Source organism: Teleopsis dalmanni, chromosome 1, assembly GCF_002237135.1.
Source record: "Teleopsis dalmanni isolate 2A chromosome 1, ASM223713v2, whole genome shotgun sequence".
Taxonomy (NCBI): Eukaryota; Metazoa; Arthropoda; class Insecta; order Diptera; family Diopsidae; genus Teleopsis; species Teleopsis dalmanni.
In genome coordinates, this window is record NC_051846.1 from 138,071,952 (window position 1) to 138,094,054 (window position 22,103).

At 31.7% G+C, this 22,103-nt stretch overlaps 1 protein-coding gene across 1 annotated transcript in view; it reads right to left on the reverse strand.

Moving 5' to 3' along the window:
• LOC119666306 (teneurin-a-like) overlaps window positions 1–22,103 on the reverse strand; it is an 80,277-nt gene that overhangs the window by 8,654 nt on the left and 49,520 nt on the right. The window contains exons 6-8 of the mRNA XM_038075588.1: window positions 21,156–21,365; window positions 8,960–9,145; window positions 1,151–1,297 (exon numbers count right to left, since the gene is read on the reverse strand). Coding sequence (XP_037931516.1) covers window positions 1,151–1,297; window positions 8,960–9,145; window positions 21,156–21,365 — 543 coding nt within the window. The remainder of the gene's footprint in view (window positions 1–1,150; window positions 1,298–8,959; window positions 9,146–21,155; window positions 21,366–22,103) is intronic.

Consider the following 22,103-nt stretch of genomic DNA (forward strand, 5'->3'; position numbering starts at 1 on the left):
GAAAGGTAAACCTAAATTACAAATTTAGAGACGCAGATAGGATGAAATAAATTAAGGAAAAAGCATGTGAAAAAAGCATTTTTATATATACGAGAACATATACGAGAATGTTTACTTCATATGTTGACTAAACTTTCATCTGGCGATGTTGAGTATTTTTGGAAATTTAATTTTCAACTATAAAATACATTTGGGAATACGTTGTGTATTTTTATTTAATAAATTGGTTTATGCAATTCTTATCAAATTGCAAACAAAAATTTGATTGAAATGCTCTTTATATGTTTTCGTCGTTTGCTCGTTAGTTTATTCAATTTTATTTATTTATTTTCAATCATTTGTGCTCACAAAATCGAGTAAAAAAATCGAAAATAAAGAAAATCAATTTCAGTTCGGATTCAAGTTTATTCCCAAAAGCTTTTGGAAAAGATTGTTAATGGAATTTCTGAAATGTTAGGCCCACTACATTAGACATTTCATTAATATAAGCAAGAGGTACTCCATATTTCATTGTATGTACTCATATATATATTCATATGTGAGTGGTATTTATTCTGCCACTTGATACCTACGAAGCAATACTTTTAGCTTTCCTTTCAATGAATATTGTAAATGTAAACACTTAAGTTATCTGCAGCTACAACACTAGCAACTTAAATAGAACTGCCGTAAAGACGAACATAAAATATATTTCCCATAAAACAAACAGGCATTTGTGCAAATATCGCATATTATATAAAACAATATTCAATTTAATTTCTTCAATTAAATTTACTTTATGGACTTTCGAAAAGCCTTTCATATTTCAGTCTATAATTGTCAGTGTTCTCTCGTTCAATAAAAAGGATGTTTACATTATTTCAACAGAAAAATTGGGTGCAGTTCCCTTCTGTTATGTTTCTAATTCAATTACGTAAGTTAAGAGTGCAAAGCCGATATAGTTTACATTGTGGGTTTGGGTGTGACGAATATTTTAAGGTTTGCTTTCAATTTTTTTCAGAAAAACGACTACTTATTTATATATGGAATAATAAAGACTTGTGTGCAATAGAATACTTAACTATTGCATATTTTTAATATATAGTTTCATATCAAATGGAATTAGTTAAAAAGCTTTAATTGAAAATAAGCCTAGAAATATTTCACTTACCGCCATCGTTGTCGATATTGTCCTTGCAGTTCATTTCCAATGCAATCGAACAATCGGAGCCTGCCCAACCATCAATGCAATCACAGCGATATTCGCCATTTTCCAAGGTACACTGTCCGTGGCGGGAGCAACCATTTTCACAACCGGCTAAAATGAAAGGATGACAAGGCATTAAGTAAAAAAATTCGTAAAAAATCTCTACAATAATTTTAAAAATGTCAATAAAGTGAAAATAAAAACATTAACAGATTAAAAGTATGGCCCGTTCTTATGCAATTTAAAAACGAATTTTAATGCATATTTGAGCGTATGTTATGACCCCAAGGATGTCAAAAATATTTATGTAATATTTTATAAAAAACATTAAAAGTATTCGAAAACAAAAGTTTCATAAATAATTTGATTGAAAAAAATTGCAATAAAATTTGGTTTTATATACAATGAAATAATTAACAATTTAGGGAGAACAAAGTTTAAGGTTATTAAGAAATTCGGAAATATCCCTGAAGTTTTAAATAATAAGATATTTCCACAAAAATTTAATTAATATAAAATAACTAACACATATTTACTTCACAACACATACATAACTTCCACCATTCTTAAATGATTTCATGGTACAAATCCTGTACCATGATACTACTAAGGCTATAGGTATCATCCTGGATACTAAACATGTCAAAAAGAAAACGGAAGAACTTATGTTGTAAAAAATTAATATGCATTAGTTCATGAATATACGATCTATGAAAACAGAAACAATTATAAATCAATGACAGAAAAATATTCAATGGATAATTCTCAATTATTCGAATAAAAAGACTAAAGCCAGACACAAGTAGATTTGTTCAAAGCAACTTTAGATAGCCTCATATGGGATCGGAAAATCTGAGCTCAGTGTCCCTGTAAAGTTAACACGACAGTGCAGAATTGACGTTGAAGCAATATCTCTAGCTCGGCCAAGGTATCATCGAGCCTCTCTGAACCTTTTTGTACCGTACGAGCTTTTAGTCAGGTTGGTCCTTTCCATTTGATCTCTGCAATTCCCGTCACGGAAGTGATAATGTGCAGGAAAGCTACATATGTGTCCAGCTCCTTGCTTAGGCCTCAACATCATTGGGATTAGCAAGCGAAATGTCGAAGCTATCTTTACTACTATCGATCACAAAGAAATCTTCGGCACATGAGCGCAGAATGGGAGTAACAAAAATGCAACGATGTTTGTCTGGAGGTCAGACAAAGAATTATTAAATGCTCAATAGGTATTACAACCAGAATTTACGATCTATAGGTCGGAGATCCTATCTGTGCTTCAGTATAACGCAGAAGCATGGATACTATCACAGAATGATAAACCAGCATTGGAAGTTTCTAGGAGAAAAATTCTTCGTAAGATTCATGGTGCTGAATTAGCGAAAACTACTGCATCGGAATCAATCACGAGTTGTATGAGTTTTAATACGTCATGGATATAATTCAGCGAATCAACATACATCATCTGCGCTGGCTTGGTCATATTGTGAGAATGGATGAAGATGTTCCAGCCAAAAAGGTATTTGAAACTGTAGTTGGAAGAAGAAGGCTTAGCGATGGATTGTGTTTTCGGTGAAGTAATCAAGTTGAGAGAGCACCAACCACATTATATTTATAAGAGTGAAAGAGGAGCGCACGAATTAAAGATGGTTGGAGAGGAACGCAGCGTCATGCTGAAACCCAACAACAGTTTGTTATGGCAACTCAACTTAATTAGGTTTAAAGTTAGAATATATTAAAAAGCACTTTACTGAAGAGGTTTGAGGTCATATATATTTATATATATACATTTTAAAATATTGTAATTTATTTCACACCTTTGGAAATACTTATTAAAATACTGTTGTTTCTCTTCTTCATATATGAATTAGAAAAGTTTGACTATAATTTTAAGTTCTATTTATTTCAATAAATTTTAATTTTCATTTTAATATAAGCTAATATAAATTACTACTGTATATTTTCAAATAGAATTGCAAGATTTCCTGAACACTTTCATATAAATATCTTATAAACATTCCATTATAATATAGAGAAACTTGATGTTGAAAATAAAGTAACTCTAATTAAGAAGTTAAATTTGCTTGAATTAAAGTTTCATGACAATGACATTTTTTCATCAATTAAATACACAACACACAGGACCATTCATAAATTTGTTTCAAAAGTGTCCTATCCTTAAATATATGCAAAGTAATCTCCACTTAAATGTCAATTATTTTTGTTAGCCACCAAAGACAACTAACTTCAAATTGTATTGCATTCTCAGGCTAAATTGAATTTAAACTTTCTAGACAGACAAATAAAATATAACCAACACACAAAAGACTAAAAATAATGTATAGAAAAAAGACAAAAATACGAAAAATAAATCTAAACATAAAACGATAAATTGTCAAAGTGATATTGGAAAAATGTTAGAAATTTACTGAATTGAATCAATATGCTAAGCAAGTTGCCAACAACAATGAGAAGCAACACAACAATAAAATTTAAAAGTTTTACCACAAAAAATGGAAGAAAACTATTTTCGAATTTTCGTTTATTTATATTGAAATTGACAAATTTTCTGCAGAACGTAATCAAGTCAATAAAAAAACAAAATAACAAATACAACAAAAACAATAAAAAACTAACTTAAGGTCTTTGTATTAAATTTAGATTACAACATAAAAAATAAACACACCACAGTTTCAGTTTCGAGGAGGGAAAAAAGAATGATCCAGAACTGCTGTCAACTGTCAAATCACTCCGTCATGCAATGTCATTTCCAAGAGACAAGCGAAAATCACACGCAAAAGCCACCAACCAAAGTGTCTGTAGTACAAACGCAAGGACGCACTGCGAGTAAAGCTGAGCTGAGTAAACAAAAAGGAGTATTTTTAAATCAATTGGGAGCAAAGTAGTAGCAATAATAATGGCAGTGTGCAGAAAATGTCTAAAATAAGTACTAAAACTTATCAGCGAGAAGATAATCTATACCACTTTACGGTATAAACATGTCACATGCAACAAAGCTCAACCAACTCCTCCCACACCACACCACCCACTCCACCCACTTCACCCACAACGCGAATTATTGCTGTAACATTTACAACTACAACTGCCGCGTTGGCATGTAAACAATTTTATTTTTTCCTGTTTATACGCCAATTTTTTTGGCTTTTTTGAATTGAGTTTTTATTATTTCAACTTGGCAAGACATTAGTTCGCTAAAATATCCTAGAAGTAGCGCAATAGCTGTAGGAATATCCCCGTTTCAGACCCCATAAACTTAGACTGGAACGCAGCATGCTGATAATATTTGATGAAGATGATTTTGCAAAAATAGCGGAAAAGAACTGTAATCGTATAGTCCTTTCAAAGCAACAATAGCAACAATAGCAACAACTCCAATAATTCCAACAACAACTACGACAACAACTACAACGAGGACAACAGCGAAGAAAACTTTTCAAATTGGCATAAAAAATAAATAGGTAAGCGTATCTTGTAGTATAAAATGTGGCGCTGAGTTAATGTCACTTGACATGTGTCATTTACAAAAATGGCAAGCTCAGAGTTATCACAGCTTCCGGTATAAACCTAATCGCTACATTCATGTAACTTTTGCGTGTAATCGAATGTCACACAGGAAAGCGGTGAGCGGCTGGCATATTAAAAACTTTTGGCGCATAATGTAGCATTAGTAGTAGTGGATGGAACTTCTTCTCCTTCATTTTTTCATTTTTTCACATTTTCTAGTTGCTATTTTTGCTGCCATTTTGTTATGGCATTTCCGTTAATATTGGCATTATTGGAAAATAACACAGCCAAGTTATGCAAACCAAAAAAAAAAATAACAACAGATATTGTTGGTAACTGTATGTTTTGCTACCGAAAATCACTCAAAAAAGTCGTTAAGTACTTTCTAAATTGCATGAGTTTATGCTTATACGAGTGGCTCCTTACAACTAGCATTCAGGACTCAGAACTCAGGATTCAGGATTCCGTGTTCCGGTATGTGTGTCGTCTGCTTGTTTATGTGAAGGAGGAAGTTTTATTGGTTTTTCACACGACACCAATATGCTAATATATTACTTTTTCGTGGTTGTATACTTTCACAATTTGTCTGCAAAATGTCAAACTTCAAATTGATCGATACTTTTCTTTTTCTTTCTGTTTTCGTTTTCGATTTTGTTTTTGTTTCATAGTTTTTTGCGTTGAGTTGGGGAAAACTTTTCATATTTGGAAAATAGATTTTGTTTCATGCAAAAACTAAAATAAATAAAATCCCTAAACTAGTTTAGCAATTGTTAATATCAAACTAATAAAACTTTGCATATATGAGTAGTAAATTTTATTGTTATACGAGTATGCAGTCAATGTGCAAAATAAATAAATTTTTAAACGAATTCCATATTTAGCAAAATATTGCAAAATAATGTGTGTAATATAAAAAATATCAGTGAACACATACATTTCTATGCCATACCAACGATACATTAATTTAGGTTTAACTCGTCTAAGGTAATTTAACATAAAGTCTTGTTCACACTCACTAAACGAGTTAAAGAATGAGCTGTTGTGTTTATATTTTGTTTGTGTGCTAAAATAAATATTGAATATTGAGACTACAATTACTATAATGATAGAAAACTTCATACAAATTCAGACATCTCTGCTTTTAGATTTCTTTTTTCTGAATCTCTGTTTTCTAAATCTTTTTTCTTTCTCCAGAAAACTGATTTCTGGTATTTAAATAAGTTTTTTTCTATAAAACAAACTGATTTAATGTATCGCATTAGATAGAAGTTTTATCAGTTTAAGGGAATAATTCAAATAGGACGAATGAAAATCGGTGTGCAAAGATAATTATTATCACTATTATAGTTAAACAATTTATTTAAAATCTAACTTGTTTGACAATATCTTCCTTATATTGAATATAAACATGTTTAATCCATTTATTTCAAAAACTTGTATTAGTATAAAACTAGTATTAGTGGCAGGTCAGCAGATATCTTTCTGCTGTCTACATTTAGCGCCTTTTCCCCGTTTTACTAACACATTCCTCACAACAAACCTTAAGGTACAAAAAGAAGACAAAAACTAGATTCATCACGTTGAATTTATATTATTTCAGACCTTGCACCCTTACCGATCTACAGTCTGACACTATTGTTAATATATAACTTCCCTAAAAACCCAAAGTTGAGCCAAAGTTGAGCATTCATAGAGAAAATTCCTGATTTCTTTTTCCTGCAACTGTCCAATAGCTTTAACTGTTCGAGTCACGGGAGTTACTGTTCTTATGTATGGAGCAGTGGGCAATTCGCGCATGAGCGCGTATGGACGGGGTACCTCTGATGAAGTTGACACACTTAGGGCCATGTTATGCAGAGTGTCTCGGGCACGGCAAATTTCGCTCTTTCGGGCTATGCCGAAAATGCATGTTATGCAGAGTGTCACATCAGTATTGCCAATTTTGTGTTTTTACTACTTCTTGGTTGTGCCTAAATTTGAAAGGAAATTTAGATATGCTCACTTTCAATTTGCCACCAAAAATAACTCGCATGAAAAAACACATAGAGGCTGTAATAATGTTAATTTATTATTATATTATCTTATAATAATTGTTAACAGTACTTACGCCTTTCATTGAAATCGGAAAGTGTAATAATTATATTATTAGTGATTTATAAAAAAAATGCTGTGTTGCTTACTGCCATTTTTCTCCAAATCGTACTAGAATTGTAGTAGTTTGCTCCTAAAAGGCGCAAATTTTGAAATTTATTACTAAACAACACTGTTTTGCCTTAGTGCCGGGGCACAAATACGCCGGCTCTCATGCCGGAGTTTGAACGGCCATATTCTTTTTTCTCTCATTCTCAAATTTAAAATTTGCATTGAAAACAACAACAATTGTACTCATGCCGTGCCCGAGACACTCTGCATAACATGGCCCATAACATGGCCCTTAGAAGATTGATGTGAGAGTTTGCTGTGCTAGTTTAGGATGTTTGAAGCTATGGGCTTCTATTGCAGAAGTGGTTAGACAGTGAAAATGTAATGGACAAGTTATTTTGGGATAAAAAAAACTACTATATGTTACTATCTTCAAAGAATGTGGTGCAAGTTTTACAAAAATAATATAAAAGCTATATTTTAAAAACTATGAGTAAAATATAATAAGAAAAGCCACACACAAATAAAATAAAACAAAATAATATATACACAAAATATATATAATATTGTACTTTATATATAAAAAATAAAAATATTGAAACTGAAGTTAAACCAAATAATTTATATAATATATATTTAATAAAGAATATTCCTTGACATTTGTGGTGGTTTGATGTATGACCTTTTGTCCAAACCCTCGGCTCAGAACACCAACTCCTAGTATTGAACATTAAAATTGAAAACCTATAGTGTTCAACAATTATACCTTTCCAGCAGCGGGGGTGGGCACTTAAGTGCGACCCATACGCATGGTTACAAGTGCTAATTTGCACTTGAGTTCTTAATTGTTTTGTAATGCAAAAGCAGGAGTTTTCGTTAAGCAGCAACAAATAAACAAATATAAACAGAAAGAAACTTGACTAACTTACAACACTGAACACACTCAACGCCGCACTAAGCAAGGGAAAAAAGGCCACTCGAAACGAAACTTGACATCTGGCACCGCCACTGCTATTAGTGTTGCCTTACTTCCGCACCTCTCTGCGGCGCTGTGCCTGTGCTGCAGTGCCAGTATTTGTGGGTAAACTTAAAACTTATGACAGCACCTTAATGTGTTTGACATTGGGTGTAGCGGCGTAAAGTGTCGCACCGTAGTGTCGGTTTGTCGACGGTTTCATGACGTTCACGTTGCGTTGCGTTGCGCTGCGTTGCGTTGCGTTGTGTATTGTGTACGTCATTTGGCAAATAAACATTTGCAACAAATTCGGCTTCTTTAACAAAACAGAGCAACATTCGCGTCTCAGTCGAGCTTAATTACTGAAATTTTGACTTCATTTTGTTTTGTTTCATTGTATTTTATTGCGAAAATATTTTTAAGTCAAAGGAAATGCCGGGATGCATAACGGCGTACAGTGAGCAGGAAACAAACAATAAAAGGACCTGTTATTATATTAAATTGTGGCGAATCAATTTTAATGGCATTTCTAGTTGCGTTTGTTCCCTTCAAAAACTAACTCGTGTTTGGCGCTCAATTGCTGTTGCTATTGTAATTGTTGCTGTTGCTATTGTAATTGTTGTTGTTGTTGGCGTTGACGTTGGTATTGGGTTATTGGTGTAGGTGTTGCAGGAAGTGAAATTGTGTTTTACGATGGTAGTTAATGAACTTGATGGGTGCTCGCAGGTGGGGACTCATAATTGGCAGTGTTTGTAATGTTGCGGCCAAATTAGGTCCTTGTTTTGTGTTGTTGTGAATTTCTGCTTAAAATTCGATTGTGGCTATTTCAGTTGGCACTTGGGACTGAGGCGCGGTCTCGGTAATGCCGCCAAAACTAATATCGTTAAATTACAAGTTAACAGCCAGGAAATATTTTTGAATTTACTTAATTGCAGTAAATTCATGTTAATAACTGTCAATTAATGCTTCGAATTATGGCTTTCTGGGGAAAAAGTTCACTTGAACCAATAAATTATTGTAAAATATATTAAATATATAAGTATACTTTTCTTTAGATATGTCAAAGCTAAATCTACATTTGATATTAATGCAAATTTATGTTTAAATAAAATTTTATAAGTTCCTTTTCGGAATTCAAATAGAATAGAACTTACGCAATGTGCAATGTCTGCCATTCCATCCCTGCGAGCATACACATGTGCCATTTTTGCATTGTCCATGCTCGGAGCATCTGGCATCGCATGGCAGCTGATCACATAGATTTCCGGTCCAACCAGGATTACAACGGCATTTTCCCGATTCGCAGACACCATTTGGTCCACAATCCAGGCTGCAGACAGCTGCAATTGAAAAATGAAAATAAATTAGTTGGAAAATATTAGAAAAATTATGACCGGATTAATTTGCTTTGCAATGACGATATGCTTTGCAACATTTCTTACTAAATCGTAACGTATCGTATGTATTATATGTAGATATGTGTGTTCAAAAGGATTATACAGGACATAAATTATTTCAACTAGTCTCAACCATTTGAAATTTATGTAGTTCATTTGTATTTAAAGGCTTTCTCGTATTTAAAGGCTTTCTCGCTGAAATTGCGTAAACTTAAGGATATCTGAGTAAATAATAAGGAAATTATTAGTGTTGATAATGTCTTATAATTGCTACAAGGATTAGTCCTATTTTCATGAAATTATTGAACGAGTACCAGTTGGTAAATTAGACAATCTACTTAAAATTTAATTTAATTAGGATGATTAGACTACTTTATTATGCTTTTAATAACACAGTAACGTTCTAGCGATATGCAAAATATCAGTAGCAGCACACACTAATTTTAAAATTGAAATGGATATTATTTAGAATAATATTATTATTAATATTGATATCAATGGTATTAATGTTAGAGAACATGCAATTTAAAAATCCGATAGTAGTTTAGATGCAGTATGAGATCAAAATCCTTGTTGTTGAGGTTTTAATTGTACCATCATAGTCTGGTGATAATACCACATGTAATAACAGGAGAAAAGTATCAATGTGGAAGATCTATATATTATGTTTAGTTTTCCAGAAACAAAAAAAAAACAAAATTTAACAGACTTTTTACAGTAGTTACAGAGTTATGGTAATCCAAAAAATAAGAGACTGCCATGATAATTTAATATAATACTTCTTGACTCCTAAGGAGAGTATATTTGTCTGCCTTAAATGCTATTCCACTATTTATATGTTTTTGTGATATATATAAATATATTTGATATGTATATACATATTTAACACAAGTTTATTTAATAAATAAGTTACAGGAAAGATGTAATTTGTTATGATTTTCTGCTACAAATTGGATTCACAAGGAACAACAAATACAGTTTCTGTTAAATATGAGCATTTCGATTTATAAAGTAATGATATGATTATAACAATATATAGAATGGAAGTTGAACTCGTTAGCTCCAAGTTGATAAGTATGGTTACTAGTTACAGACGTGGCCAGTAGAGTAATAGTCATTCTTTACGATCCATGTAGGCGACCTCGTTATTTTTCAATTATTTTATTTTATTTTAGATATGTGTATTGAACAATGTTTTAAGTATCTATTGTGCCAGATATATCACATTTCTCACATTGATCTCAAGACTATCTTAGTGACAATATCCTAATAGCGTACGAAATACAGTCGTTTCTTGCTGGAGCAAGAAAAGATTGTTCTGTAATATTTGCGTGTTTATCGCAATTGTAACGAATTCCTCAACAATCTCATTTTCTTTCGCGCAATGAATATATGGAGCTTTCTTCCGATCTAGTACACATAGAGCTTTCGGTATGTACAAGAAATAGGCTTAAAAGCAAAAGTGCATGTGAGGTATGTGACTATGACCTACTTTTAATAATTCATAATAAAACAAAATACAACTTTTGGATTTTAGTTGACATTGGAAACTCGGATCAAGATATCATTTGGAATGATTTTAAAGCACTTTTATGAACATTTTTATACACAAATAATAAACTCAAATACGGACTTCTTAATGAATATAAAACTAATTCAATTAAACATATTGTTTAATAATGTTATCTGTTTTTTATTATATATCGTAAAAAACACGCGTCACTTTCGCCATCAGTTTCAAATAATTGACAAATTGCAAAAGCAATTTTAAGCAAAATCAATGAAAAGACCATAAAATGGCACTACTGTAAAAAAAGGTCGCACTTTTAATAAAGTAAACATTTAGCGATATCGTCCTTCGGTTCCCAGTTTACTTACAAAAAAAACAAGGCTTTCTTTACTTTCTTTATACTTAATGCTTTATACTTTAACTTTATTACCGTGCTCACTTGCGGTTCATGTTTCTGGTAAATTTTGCCATTTTTATGACACGCCCACATTTATGACACTTTCCTTATCAAAAAAGTCAAGAACTGCTGCTTACGAATAAAAATAGTACGAAAAAAAATCTCATAGAATTCACTTCTTCCTTTGTGCGGCGCCTTTTTCCTTGACTACTCTTCTTACTATGTGGAGTACCTTTTTTATAATTTTAGCTTCACATTTTCTTGCTATACTTAGTTTGTAACGAATACGTCCTTAGAAGCAAAATCGATAGATAACAACTTTTTTATTTTTGAAGTTTTAAGTCCGCTGCTCTATCAGTGCGCTCACTTAATAAAGCTGACATTTTTCGCTCGACTTCCGAGCGCTGGCAGCGTTGGCTGCATTAGTAGACAGAAGCGGAAGTTTATAAATACAAAATATAGAAAGGGTAACCTTGGTCTCTGTGCACTAGTGTGTACTAGAGTGTACTACACAACATATAACAACAATGTAGGGTTTATGGGAGAGTAAATGGTTTCGGTGGTGTGGGATTTTTGCAGTGGTGTCGATGTTGTCAGTTCCATCGATGATAAATGATGCATTTCTGTACAGAACTGCGACTTCATGTCCTCCACATTGTGTTGCAAGTTATCGTTGCTGTTGCTGTTACTGTTGTTGCCGTTGCCGTTGCTACCGTTGTTACCGATGCTACTGATACCACTGAGCTGCTGCTCTTCTTGATGAAGCTTTACGGTCGCTTCGATATTGATGCCTGTGGGTTTTCTTGTTCAATTTTTTATGGGATATGCACAGCCTTTCAAGCAAATTTACTGTGGGTACCGTGGCAACGTTTGCTTCAATTGGAAAAATAAATCGCTATTTTGTGCGAAAGTAATGCGATTTTAATAAATGTAGCGCGAAAAAGTGAGCTCGGCAGATATGTACACAAGTACGTCAATGATAAATTGTGCTTGAAGCTAATTTCCTTGTGAAAAAGGTAAAGAACTTCTTCAAAATTTATTGGCAACGTCTGGAAAATGACAATTTTTTTCGTCTTTTTCATGCAAAAATGCAAAAAAGATGCTCGAACCACATTTTGAAAATCTAAGGACGTAAAGGTAGAGAATTAAAAAAAGATTGTGGTTGAAAAGAATTTATGAACATGTTAATTAGTCTATATTTGTGAATCAAAACTGATTAGAACTATATAATTTTTTGTTTAGTTAGTAATTTATAGCAATGAATGGTGCGGTGGCTTAATAACATAGTTTAATAGGCAAGTAATATGTTTCAGAACGAGTATTTGTGTTATTATAAATCCAGCTGTCTGTCGACAAAAAATTGATATTTAATTTCTTTTCCTTTTTACTTCCATCAAAAATTTTTTTTCTTTAAATTAGTCAAAACCTGCTTATTTAATTAGTTATTTTATAGGTAAAGATTTTTGGTTTGTGGGAGGCAATTCGGTAAAAGAAAAACAACTTTAATTTCTAGTTGATATTTTAAGTTCTGCATTTAATATCTATATTATCCTTAGTGCACTGTATGTTTGCAAGTTTAGCTTTAATGCATATTAAATCAAAATTGCTTGCTTTTAGTAATTTTCCTTTTCAGAATTCATTTTTAATATTTCCACACTGCCAGCAGTTTAAATGAATTTACTTTTTCTTTGCCCTTATGATGTGAACTATATACCATATATGAACACACTAGTTTCTATACGTATTTGCACTACATCCTTGCGTATCCTTTAGTGTAATTTTTCGTTTATTCCATTTGCTCCCTCAACTATTTACATTTTACTTTTATAACGCAATTTAACTTTATACAAATTTGCATTGAAAGGCCATTAACCCTTTGCATTCGAAGCAGTTTTTTTAGTCATATTGCTTTAGAAATCTCGTAGCCTTGCTAGTACGACGTCAACGTGTGGAAACAATATGAAAGGAAATTTCTATGAAATTTATGTAAGCGACGAGTACATATTTTTACTTATATGTAAGTATATGTCTTATAGGTATCATCCTTTGGTGCTTGTGATAAATTTAAATTTGCTTTGAATCAATGATTGAGCTCATGCCACGTAAGTTTAGCGACGAGGCAATCTCACAATCAACACACAGTCAGTCACGCCAATAGAGTGACAGACAGCTTTACTTACAGGAATACACCTGAAAGGATATTCAGCACTCTACTATGAGATAAGATCACTCATACAGCAAGCACAAGAAAGCATGTTTCAAAGAAGTACGTTTACTACGGCTTCGCTTAGCATTCCGTGAATGCTTAAGGTAACGTACTTCTGAGCGGCGGCAGAAAAAAGGAATGAAGCGGGTTATGAGGCAATATCAGCTCAAAACATGTAATAAGAACGTCAACACGCTTTTCATAACACAGGCAGACAGACAATTTCTTTGCATCCTTTGCAGTGAAGTTGCGTAAACGAGCGCACGGCTAAGAAGTGAAGAAAAATTGATGGAAGTAAGGAATTCTGCAGTGTTTTACGAGCACAAAGGAGTTTGTAGGTTAATGCCTTTCTCTATGTTTATTCAGTGGCACCTTTTTGCGATTTGAAGACACAGCATCCCTGTCAACGGGCTCTTAAAAAAATGAACCACTCAAGTGTGTTTTCAGTGTGCATTGATGAGATAAGGTTTAATGATTCGGAGCGGCAAAGAAGGTCATGAAATAAAAGCAACAAATGGTTGCGAGTCGCTCGATTTATTTAAGTTAAAAGAGAACACAGTTTCATAGTTTTGAAAGATGCAACGAAAGTAAAGCAAAACTAGCGAATTTAGTGCTAATTTAAGTGCTTAAGTTGCGCATAAGCTGCTTTGGAAGAACAACACTGAGGTGAAGTGCAACTAATAAGAACAGTGCAAAAGCGACATTTAACAAGTTGCTTTGATGTAAAAGCCATGAGTTAATTGCCACGAAATTAGTTTAACATAAAAATGTCTACTTAAAACTATTTATGATGAGTTTTCATGAAATTTTATTTAAAATTTTTTTACCATATTTCCACTATTCAGTTTAACCTTAATATTTTGAATCATAGTGAAGTGCTCCACACTTCACTACGGGCATCAATTCAAAAATGTTTTCATAAAAGTAATTTGAAGTATAAATATGGAAAATCGATGAGGTCAAGGACTTCACCTTAAAATAAACTTATACACTGTGTTATGTATATATCGATATATATAGGTTTCTTGAGGTTTTTTGTTCCATTTGCTCAGAATGTGTTCAATACACAACGTTTGCCAGGACCGTCGTTACTTAGGCGTAAGTTGCATTACTGCAAAAAATGTGAACACATTAAACTACACTGACGGTGGAGTAGTAGCAGCTTTATATGTCAATTGCAATTTCGAAATAATTGAAGAGCATCCTTTCCAGAGCTGAGCACTACAGCTGATATACGAGTCAGTACGAGGTGAAGTAATTGAAAAAATTACTATAAAATGCATGATAAACTTGAGTATCGTTTTTAAATTTAATTTAAAACTTCATGACGCTCTTCAGCAAGGAAATAACTGTTTGAACACACACAGAAACATGACAAAGTTATTAACAGCGTGAGAAGCACTTCAAAAAAATATATAAATATTTTATTATACAGTTAAATCCAAAAAATAATACAGTCAGGCAGCCATCAAGGCTATTTCAGTTTTTTATATATGCACCAAGATAGTTTACCAATGCAGAACAATTATTAACTTATTAGTAATGAGTTATTGGGTATCAATTTCAAGGTAACTAAAGTTTGGGTTCCTGGTTATACAAATAAATGAGCAATGATCAATGATCAAAGAGGCACTGTGACTCACTGATCGATTCCTAAATCAATTTTTGTATTAATTCTAGTTTCTGGTAGTCACATACAAAGGAGTTGTGCTAAACATGCTTCAGCAGCCAGGTCAAAAACGACATTACTCACATATTTTAATTCTAAAGGTTTTGACTCAATATATATGAACAAGATTAGAAGTATATAAAGCAACGTAAAGTCAAGGAGAAATTGCGCTGCAGATCATATTCGCCAGTGCTTGACGAAGAGACACTGGAACATACTCTGTCTCATTATTAAAGCCTACCCAGATCATGGCATAAAATTATGGCATAAGACCCTCTCATTGAACACTCTCTACAAAATAACGTAAAATATATAATCAAAAGGCTCTCGAAATAATTCAGAAGAACTTGACATTCTCAGGTTTGATATGTAAATTTAATTCACAAGAATAATTTTAATCGAAATGGTTAAGTGAGTTGCAATAAATATTTACTTAGAAAATTTAAAACTAACAAAGGAGTGTGAATTCAATTTTCTAATAGACTATTTTAAAATACATTGAAAATATTTTTTTTCCATCCGTATAAAACTTTAAAATTAATTATTATAATAACAATTAAAGAGATTGTTTCAAATTATTCATAAAAATATATGATTTTTCGATCAGTATTTTTATTAAAAAACTATTGGAGATAGAAAGGGTATTAAAATAATAAGTAAAAATAGTATAAAAACTATATTTGTTAGCATATTGAACAATAAAATTACTTTGTATTGCAGTTTGTGTTGTAATTTTTGCAATTTAATATAAAGCAAAATAAATTTACATATTTAAAAGCTAAAGAGACTACAAAGAAGGATATTAAAAATGCGTATGTGGCTATAAAAACAACACATTTATAAACTTATACCCACAAAGACCACCAAAATACATACCGGAGTCCAAGCAAAGCTACAGGAAGTTGCTACAGTTATCTCTTTTAATATATGAAAAAATAAGCAAAGTAACAAAAACAAAAAAAAAATAATACAGAATGTACATAAAACGAAGACTAGAGTGTTGGAAATTTTTACCTTATGGCCATAATAGGCAGTGCAAAGGGAAAAAGGTTATATAATGCAATAACAATAAAAGAAACTGTAGCGTACAAATAGATGAAGTAAATATCTATAAAACGAAGCGTGTTGTGCAAAGCTCATAAAAGTAAAAATTTCAGCAGTTACAACACCTTTACGACTTTAACTTATACGACTCGGGCCATATATGCGATGACTACGCCTACATACAATTAACCGCATATACACGTACAAGTTATGTTGGCCATATACCTCATAATATTATTATATGTGCGCCTAATAGTATGCAATGCCAAATTTTTAATGTTCGTATATAAGCGCAGCGCCAACACAACACCATTGGCACACACTACACATACAAACGTAAGCACAACGTAAGCATAACGTAAAAGTGGAACATTACAATAAAGTTGCAATTTTAGTGTTGGTAAACGCCGCCAGTCCCTTTGCGCTGCTGCCGCGGTGTTACGTGCTTGCAACGACTTTAAGTCAGTTTGCGAAAAAAGGAATTATCAAAAAATTTAATACAAACCAAGCACTAAATATGTTGGGCTCGAATACATACAGTTGGCATTTGGCCCATGACAACCGTCGACCAACACTCAGCGTTAGCGGTCGACGAGTGTTGGTCATGGACGTTACGTGCTTCACCAAAAAATGTGAGCCAAGCCATTTTTGCTCGGGAAGAGCTGGTATCGGCATCAACTACTATGTGCACATATTGGAATTGTGTATACATATGTACATGTCGTTATGTGTGTAGGTTCTGCTATAAAATACTCCTACAGTGGCTCAAAGAGCATGAAGGAAGCAACATTTTAAATGGCTGACTTTTGCAAAGCCGTTTTCTTTTCACTTACGTATGAGTTACAAACTGTTACATTTTTTATTTTATTGTCCCGTTGGCGTTCTTGCTTGTTATTTAATTTTTAATGTCGCTGCCATGAAAAACAAATGTTTTGCGCGATTTCAGAAGTCATAAGTTTTAAATTTTATGCTAAAATTTACTTACTAAAAATAAGTTGAATACTTCAGCCAAACATAGATATTTTTAAATGAAAAGTCCTACGACATATCGACCAAATATACAACGAAAAATAGGAAAGTATTTACAGAGTTACCTTCAACCTACGGTAGGTATACCTTTAGATGTTTAGTTATGGAAGCAGTTATATATACCATATATATAAATTTTTTTAAAAAAATATATTTTAAAACTATGATTTTGCTGTAGAAATTATTTTGATTAAAAACTTATTATTGTATAGTGAGAATTTGGGACTACAAAAGGGCTATTGTCTAACATAAGGGATTTTGTAGAGGAAGGTTATTGTTTGAATCAACTATCATTGTAAATATTGAAAATAATTTAATTAAAAAAATATTTAAATATTAATAGCTATTTTGGGAGAAACAATGCTTATGCAAAGATAAAAAAAAATATTTTAAAAGCATATTTATTAAAAAAATATGTTTTATGGTCAGAAGTTAAAAATTTAATTATTCTGCTTTTAATGTTAAAATTGCATGAAATTGAATTAGCAATTTTAATTGATAGAGCAAAGCAAAAATTCATTTAAAAAATTACTGCAAAATCAAAAAAATTTTAATTAAACATTTTTTAAAGCATTTATGTTTATTTAAAAATAATTAAATAATATTGTGCAAATTTAATGAAACTTAAGTATTTTCATTTGCATTAATTGCAGCAAATTCTTTCTTAAAAAATTAAACATTAAAACAATATTTTAATTAAATTATATAAAACATATTAAGCAAAAACTTTGCAATACTGACTCATTTATTTTAAATGACATGAATTACACAACAACCTGATATTTATTCATGTTAATATATTTAAATATATTTGCATGTATGTATTTATGTATTCACAGCTACATATTAAAGCTTATGCAGAATTTTGCAAGTTTTCATTCTGCGTTTGGAACTAAACACATGGTTTAGAGTGCAGCAAATAGTAAAACAGTAAAATAAATAAATTGTAGCAACTGAAAGTTATTTGCATATGAAACTCAGAAGCAATTTGCATGTAATGCGGTAATCGATTGATCAAATTCCAATCAAATGCACAAGTGCACAGATGCACTGCAGCCCCACGCACTCGCACTCGCACTCGGTACATGCACGCATTCATGTGCACAGAGCTCTGAGTCCCGTACAGACTTTTCAGATGTGAAATGCAAATTGCTTCATTTATAAATTTTATTTAATTTAATTTCATTTGAACACATAAGAAAAAATTTCTTCTGCTTGTATGCACAACGAATCCGAAAGATTTTAAATATATTTTAACAATCTTATAAATAAAATATCTTAGAACATTATTGATTTTCAGAAATGAAAATTTATTCAAAAGTGAATAAAAATTGCTTATAGCCTACCTGCTCATGTGCTCACAACAATAAGCAATAAACCTTTTCATGTCCACTATCTAACTATCTTTCTTGTCCACTATCTAAATTAGATCAAAATCCCATCCCAGAGCGAAAGATCTCTCTGATTCCTCTCCATACAACTATAGTTATTCTGACCTAGCTAATGACTTCCTAATGGCCTTTGATTTGGAAAGCTCCTAATAGTTAAATAAGTTAAAGTATTATTTATTTTTCATATTTTATTATTTATATATTTGAAAATGATTTTATTTTGCTATAGTTATCTTGAAAAAATCTGACACTTTCGATAAAATTAAAATTAATTTAATTAAAAAAATTAAATAGGCAACTCAATATTGGCATTATTTAGTTAATTTAATTTTAGCTATAAAATTATTTACAAAATAATTTCATATACGAGAATATCTGTTAAGGATAAAATAGATCTAGGTTTAATGAAAAAAATTATTTATCATCAATTTCTGTTCTTTGAAAAGATGAACTAAATGCTTTGCGCAAAGTGTCTATGTAAAATATAGAATATATTATTATATCTAATATAGAGCATTATAACATTTAAAAGATTGTCTTCGAGTGTAATTCACTTCAAAAATACATCTTCAAATTTTAATAAAATATATTCGTGTGAGATTTTAGATCATATGGTTGCTAAGTTTTAATCAAATTAAGTGCTCTTTAGAATTTAGTTTGCTTAAACATAGATTTGAATTAATAACATTATAATTTATGTAGAATATTGATGTTAAAAATATTTTTGTGGGTTATATGAACCGATTATAATAGTTACTAATTTATCATTAAAATTTTTGTGTCAGCAATTAAAAATTTATATACTAACTTATATCCCACATAACAGGGAAGTATGTTCATATAAAAACTTCTCATGTTCTTAGAACATGAAAAAATTACCAAAAAAAAAACCTATAATTTTATATGTACCTACTGTGTTGATTTGGGTGCTATTCAGAAGAGTAACTCTAAAACAATCTACGAATTTAGTCGTAATAATATAAATAGAGTAGATAAACAGTTTATTCTGAGTATAGGGTCAAGAAGTCCGTCCAGAACACTCGCGGGAGTACACATATAATATATATAATCCCGGCTATGTGTACGTAGCCGGTTGTGTTAGGTGTCGATCAAAAGTGTAAGGCATAAGAGCCAGTTGTAGCTTTGGTTCATAGAAAATTGTTTCTTGAAAGGTACTCAAAAGTTCAAGTCGATCTGAAATCTGGAACTCAAAATATATTAATCCGCGTATGTAGTGTTTAAACTAATTAGAAAGAATAGTTTTTATTTATTAGTTAACTACAAAATCATTGTATTTTTTTTATAATAAGGTTTTTCTAAACCGTTATAAAAAAAACTATTTGTAAAAAATTGTAATTTTTTATATTCAAGAAAAGCATTAGTAGTGCTATTCTAGCTTTATTTTAATCCATTTTAAATTGCTGTATTACATGAAAATTTATATTAATTATATTAAATACATAAAGCTTATAGCAATGGCATTTTAGCCCTCTCCCGGAGAAGCATTATAAAAGTCAAATAAACCCAAAAGTTAGAGTAATCAACAGTTTTCTAATTATTTACATGGAGTTCAATTGGAGAGGTTTTACTGAAAAGTGTAGACCAAACTTATTAACTGGTATTAAGGGCACTCTCCTCTTTTCACATCAGTGATTTATGGATGAACATAGGTTCTAATATGAATTTAATATAATTTTATTCTATAATTTATTGCAGTTGAGGTGTTTTTTTGAAGTTGAAGAAAATATGTCAATACAATATTGAGTCGATGTCTTTGATTGTATACTAAGTATATGTATTAATGTGAAATGCTGCTAAGTAGTCCTGCATCAAAGCTACTATTCTGTGTTATTAACTAATTCAACTGTGCAGTCCAGTTTAGTGTGTATTTTCATAATTTTATATAAAATTACTTTCATTGTTGTTATTGTTTACGGTTTTCCTGCTGTTTGTTGTTTCTTGCTCTGCAAACAATTTGCAAATCAATCAAATTTCTTTATTTCATCCATCAAACAAATGCCGTTGCCATATTTACTTGCACAAATTCTGTGTATTTGCACACTGAACTACTGTTGAAGTTAACACAAACTGCTGAGCACTTCCTTGCACGTGTGTAATTTGTGTACTTTGCATTTGTGTGCTGTGTAAATGTTCAAAAATATTTTCCAGATTTACTATTTAAACAACAAAGTAAACCTGTTTGCATACGGAATTTTAAACAAATCTCTAAGCACATAAACAAAATATTGTTTTTGCCTATGAACACTGCACTCTCCAACCCTTCGAGCACCATTCTACCGTAGGTGGAATGGTAGAATTTTTAAGTAATATTCCCACCCAGCTCACTCCGGCCGAACCCTAAACTAAAATTCCATAACTAAATTGAGAAATTAAAATTGCATAAGTCAGGGAACCGAACTCTGCACGGATTCGGTTGAGTTTCTGAGCAATTTTTTATTGTTAAATAAAATCCATAAACTAAAATGTCTTTCGTTTTATTTTGTCGCCTTCCTGGCTGGCACTATTACACATAATTGAATTAATTTATTGCCCATAAAAATGTAACACGTCGTTTCAAATAAATTGATGCAGTGTAATTGGAAATTGTAACACATTTTTAATTGAAATTTCTCACACATAAACTACGTAAATATTTAATTTTCAATTATTTGCACTACATTTAGGGAGAATTGAAAATCAGACTTACCTTGCGAGCAATCTGGTCCTGTCCAATGCCGTTCACAAACACATTGTCCTGTTTCTAAGTCATAAGTACCGTGCTCGGAACAGCCGGGCAAGCACTGATACACTTGCTGATCAATGGTACCGCAGTCCTCACCTTGCCAACCGGCCTTACAATAGCACTGACCAGCGACACATGTGCCATGGCCCGAGCACAATGGATCAAGGCAATCATCTGTGTGTTTTTTATGTTTTTATGATAAAGGTTGCGTTGCATGCCCGACGTTTGTAGGATTTTGATATATAAATGGCAAGAATTAGCAGCAAAAGTCAAAGCAACGCACACAATGAAACGGAAAAAAGATAACAAAACAAAAGGAGATTAGTATGTTAGACACGTACAAAAGTGGTCATTAAAATGGAATTCGAGTTAAGTTGCAGTTGGTAGCACTGTAGCACTGTAGCATCGTATCATTGGAGCACTGCTGGCATAAGCATTTTGCCCTGGTAATGCTCAGCATATAAATTTTTCTAATTTCAGCGGGAATCATTTTTCCCTTTTTCATTTCTGCTTGCTCCACTTTATTTATTTGTTTATTTATTCTGTTTTTATGGTAATGCTTGATAAAGGGGTGTGGCTATGTGGCAATGTGGCAGCTAGCAAAGTGGTTTTAATGTGGAAAACTTTAATGTTTAGTTAATTATTATTTACGTCAAGGATACTGTAAGTAAGTGTAAAGGGGTTTTCTAATTATTAGCACATCAAATATTTATGTAAGGAAAGTGTGCAATTGATACATATTATGTGAATGTATATCTATGGAACCTCATTTTATAAACACACAACCATTACATAAAAATTATTCAAAACTCAATTTTTTTACTAAATACTAGCTATATATTTTTGAACTTCTAAAATAACAAATTGTATTTCGTATTTCATAGTTTGTTATTTATACAAAAAGTTAAGAAA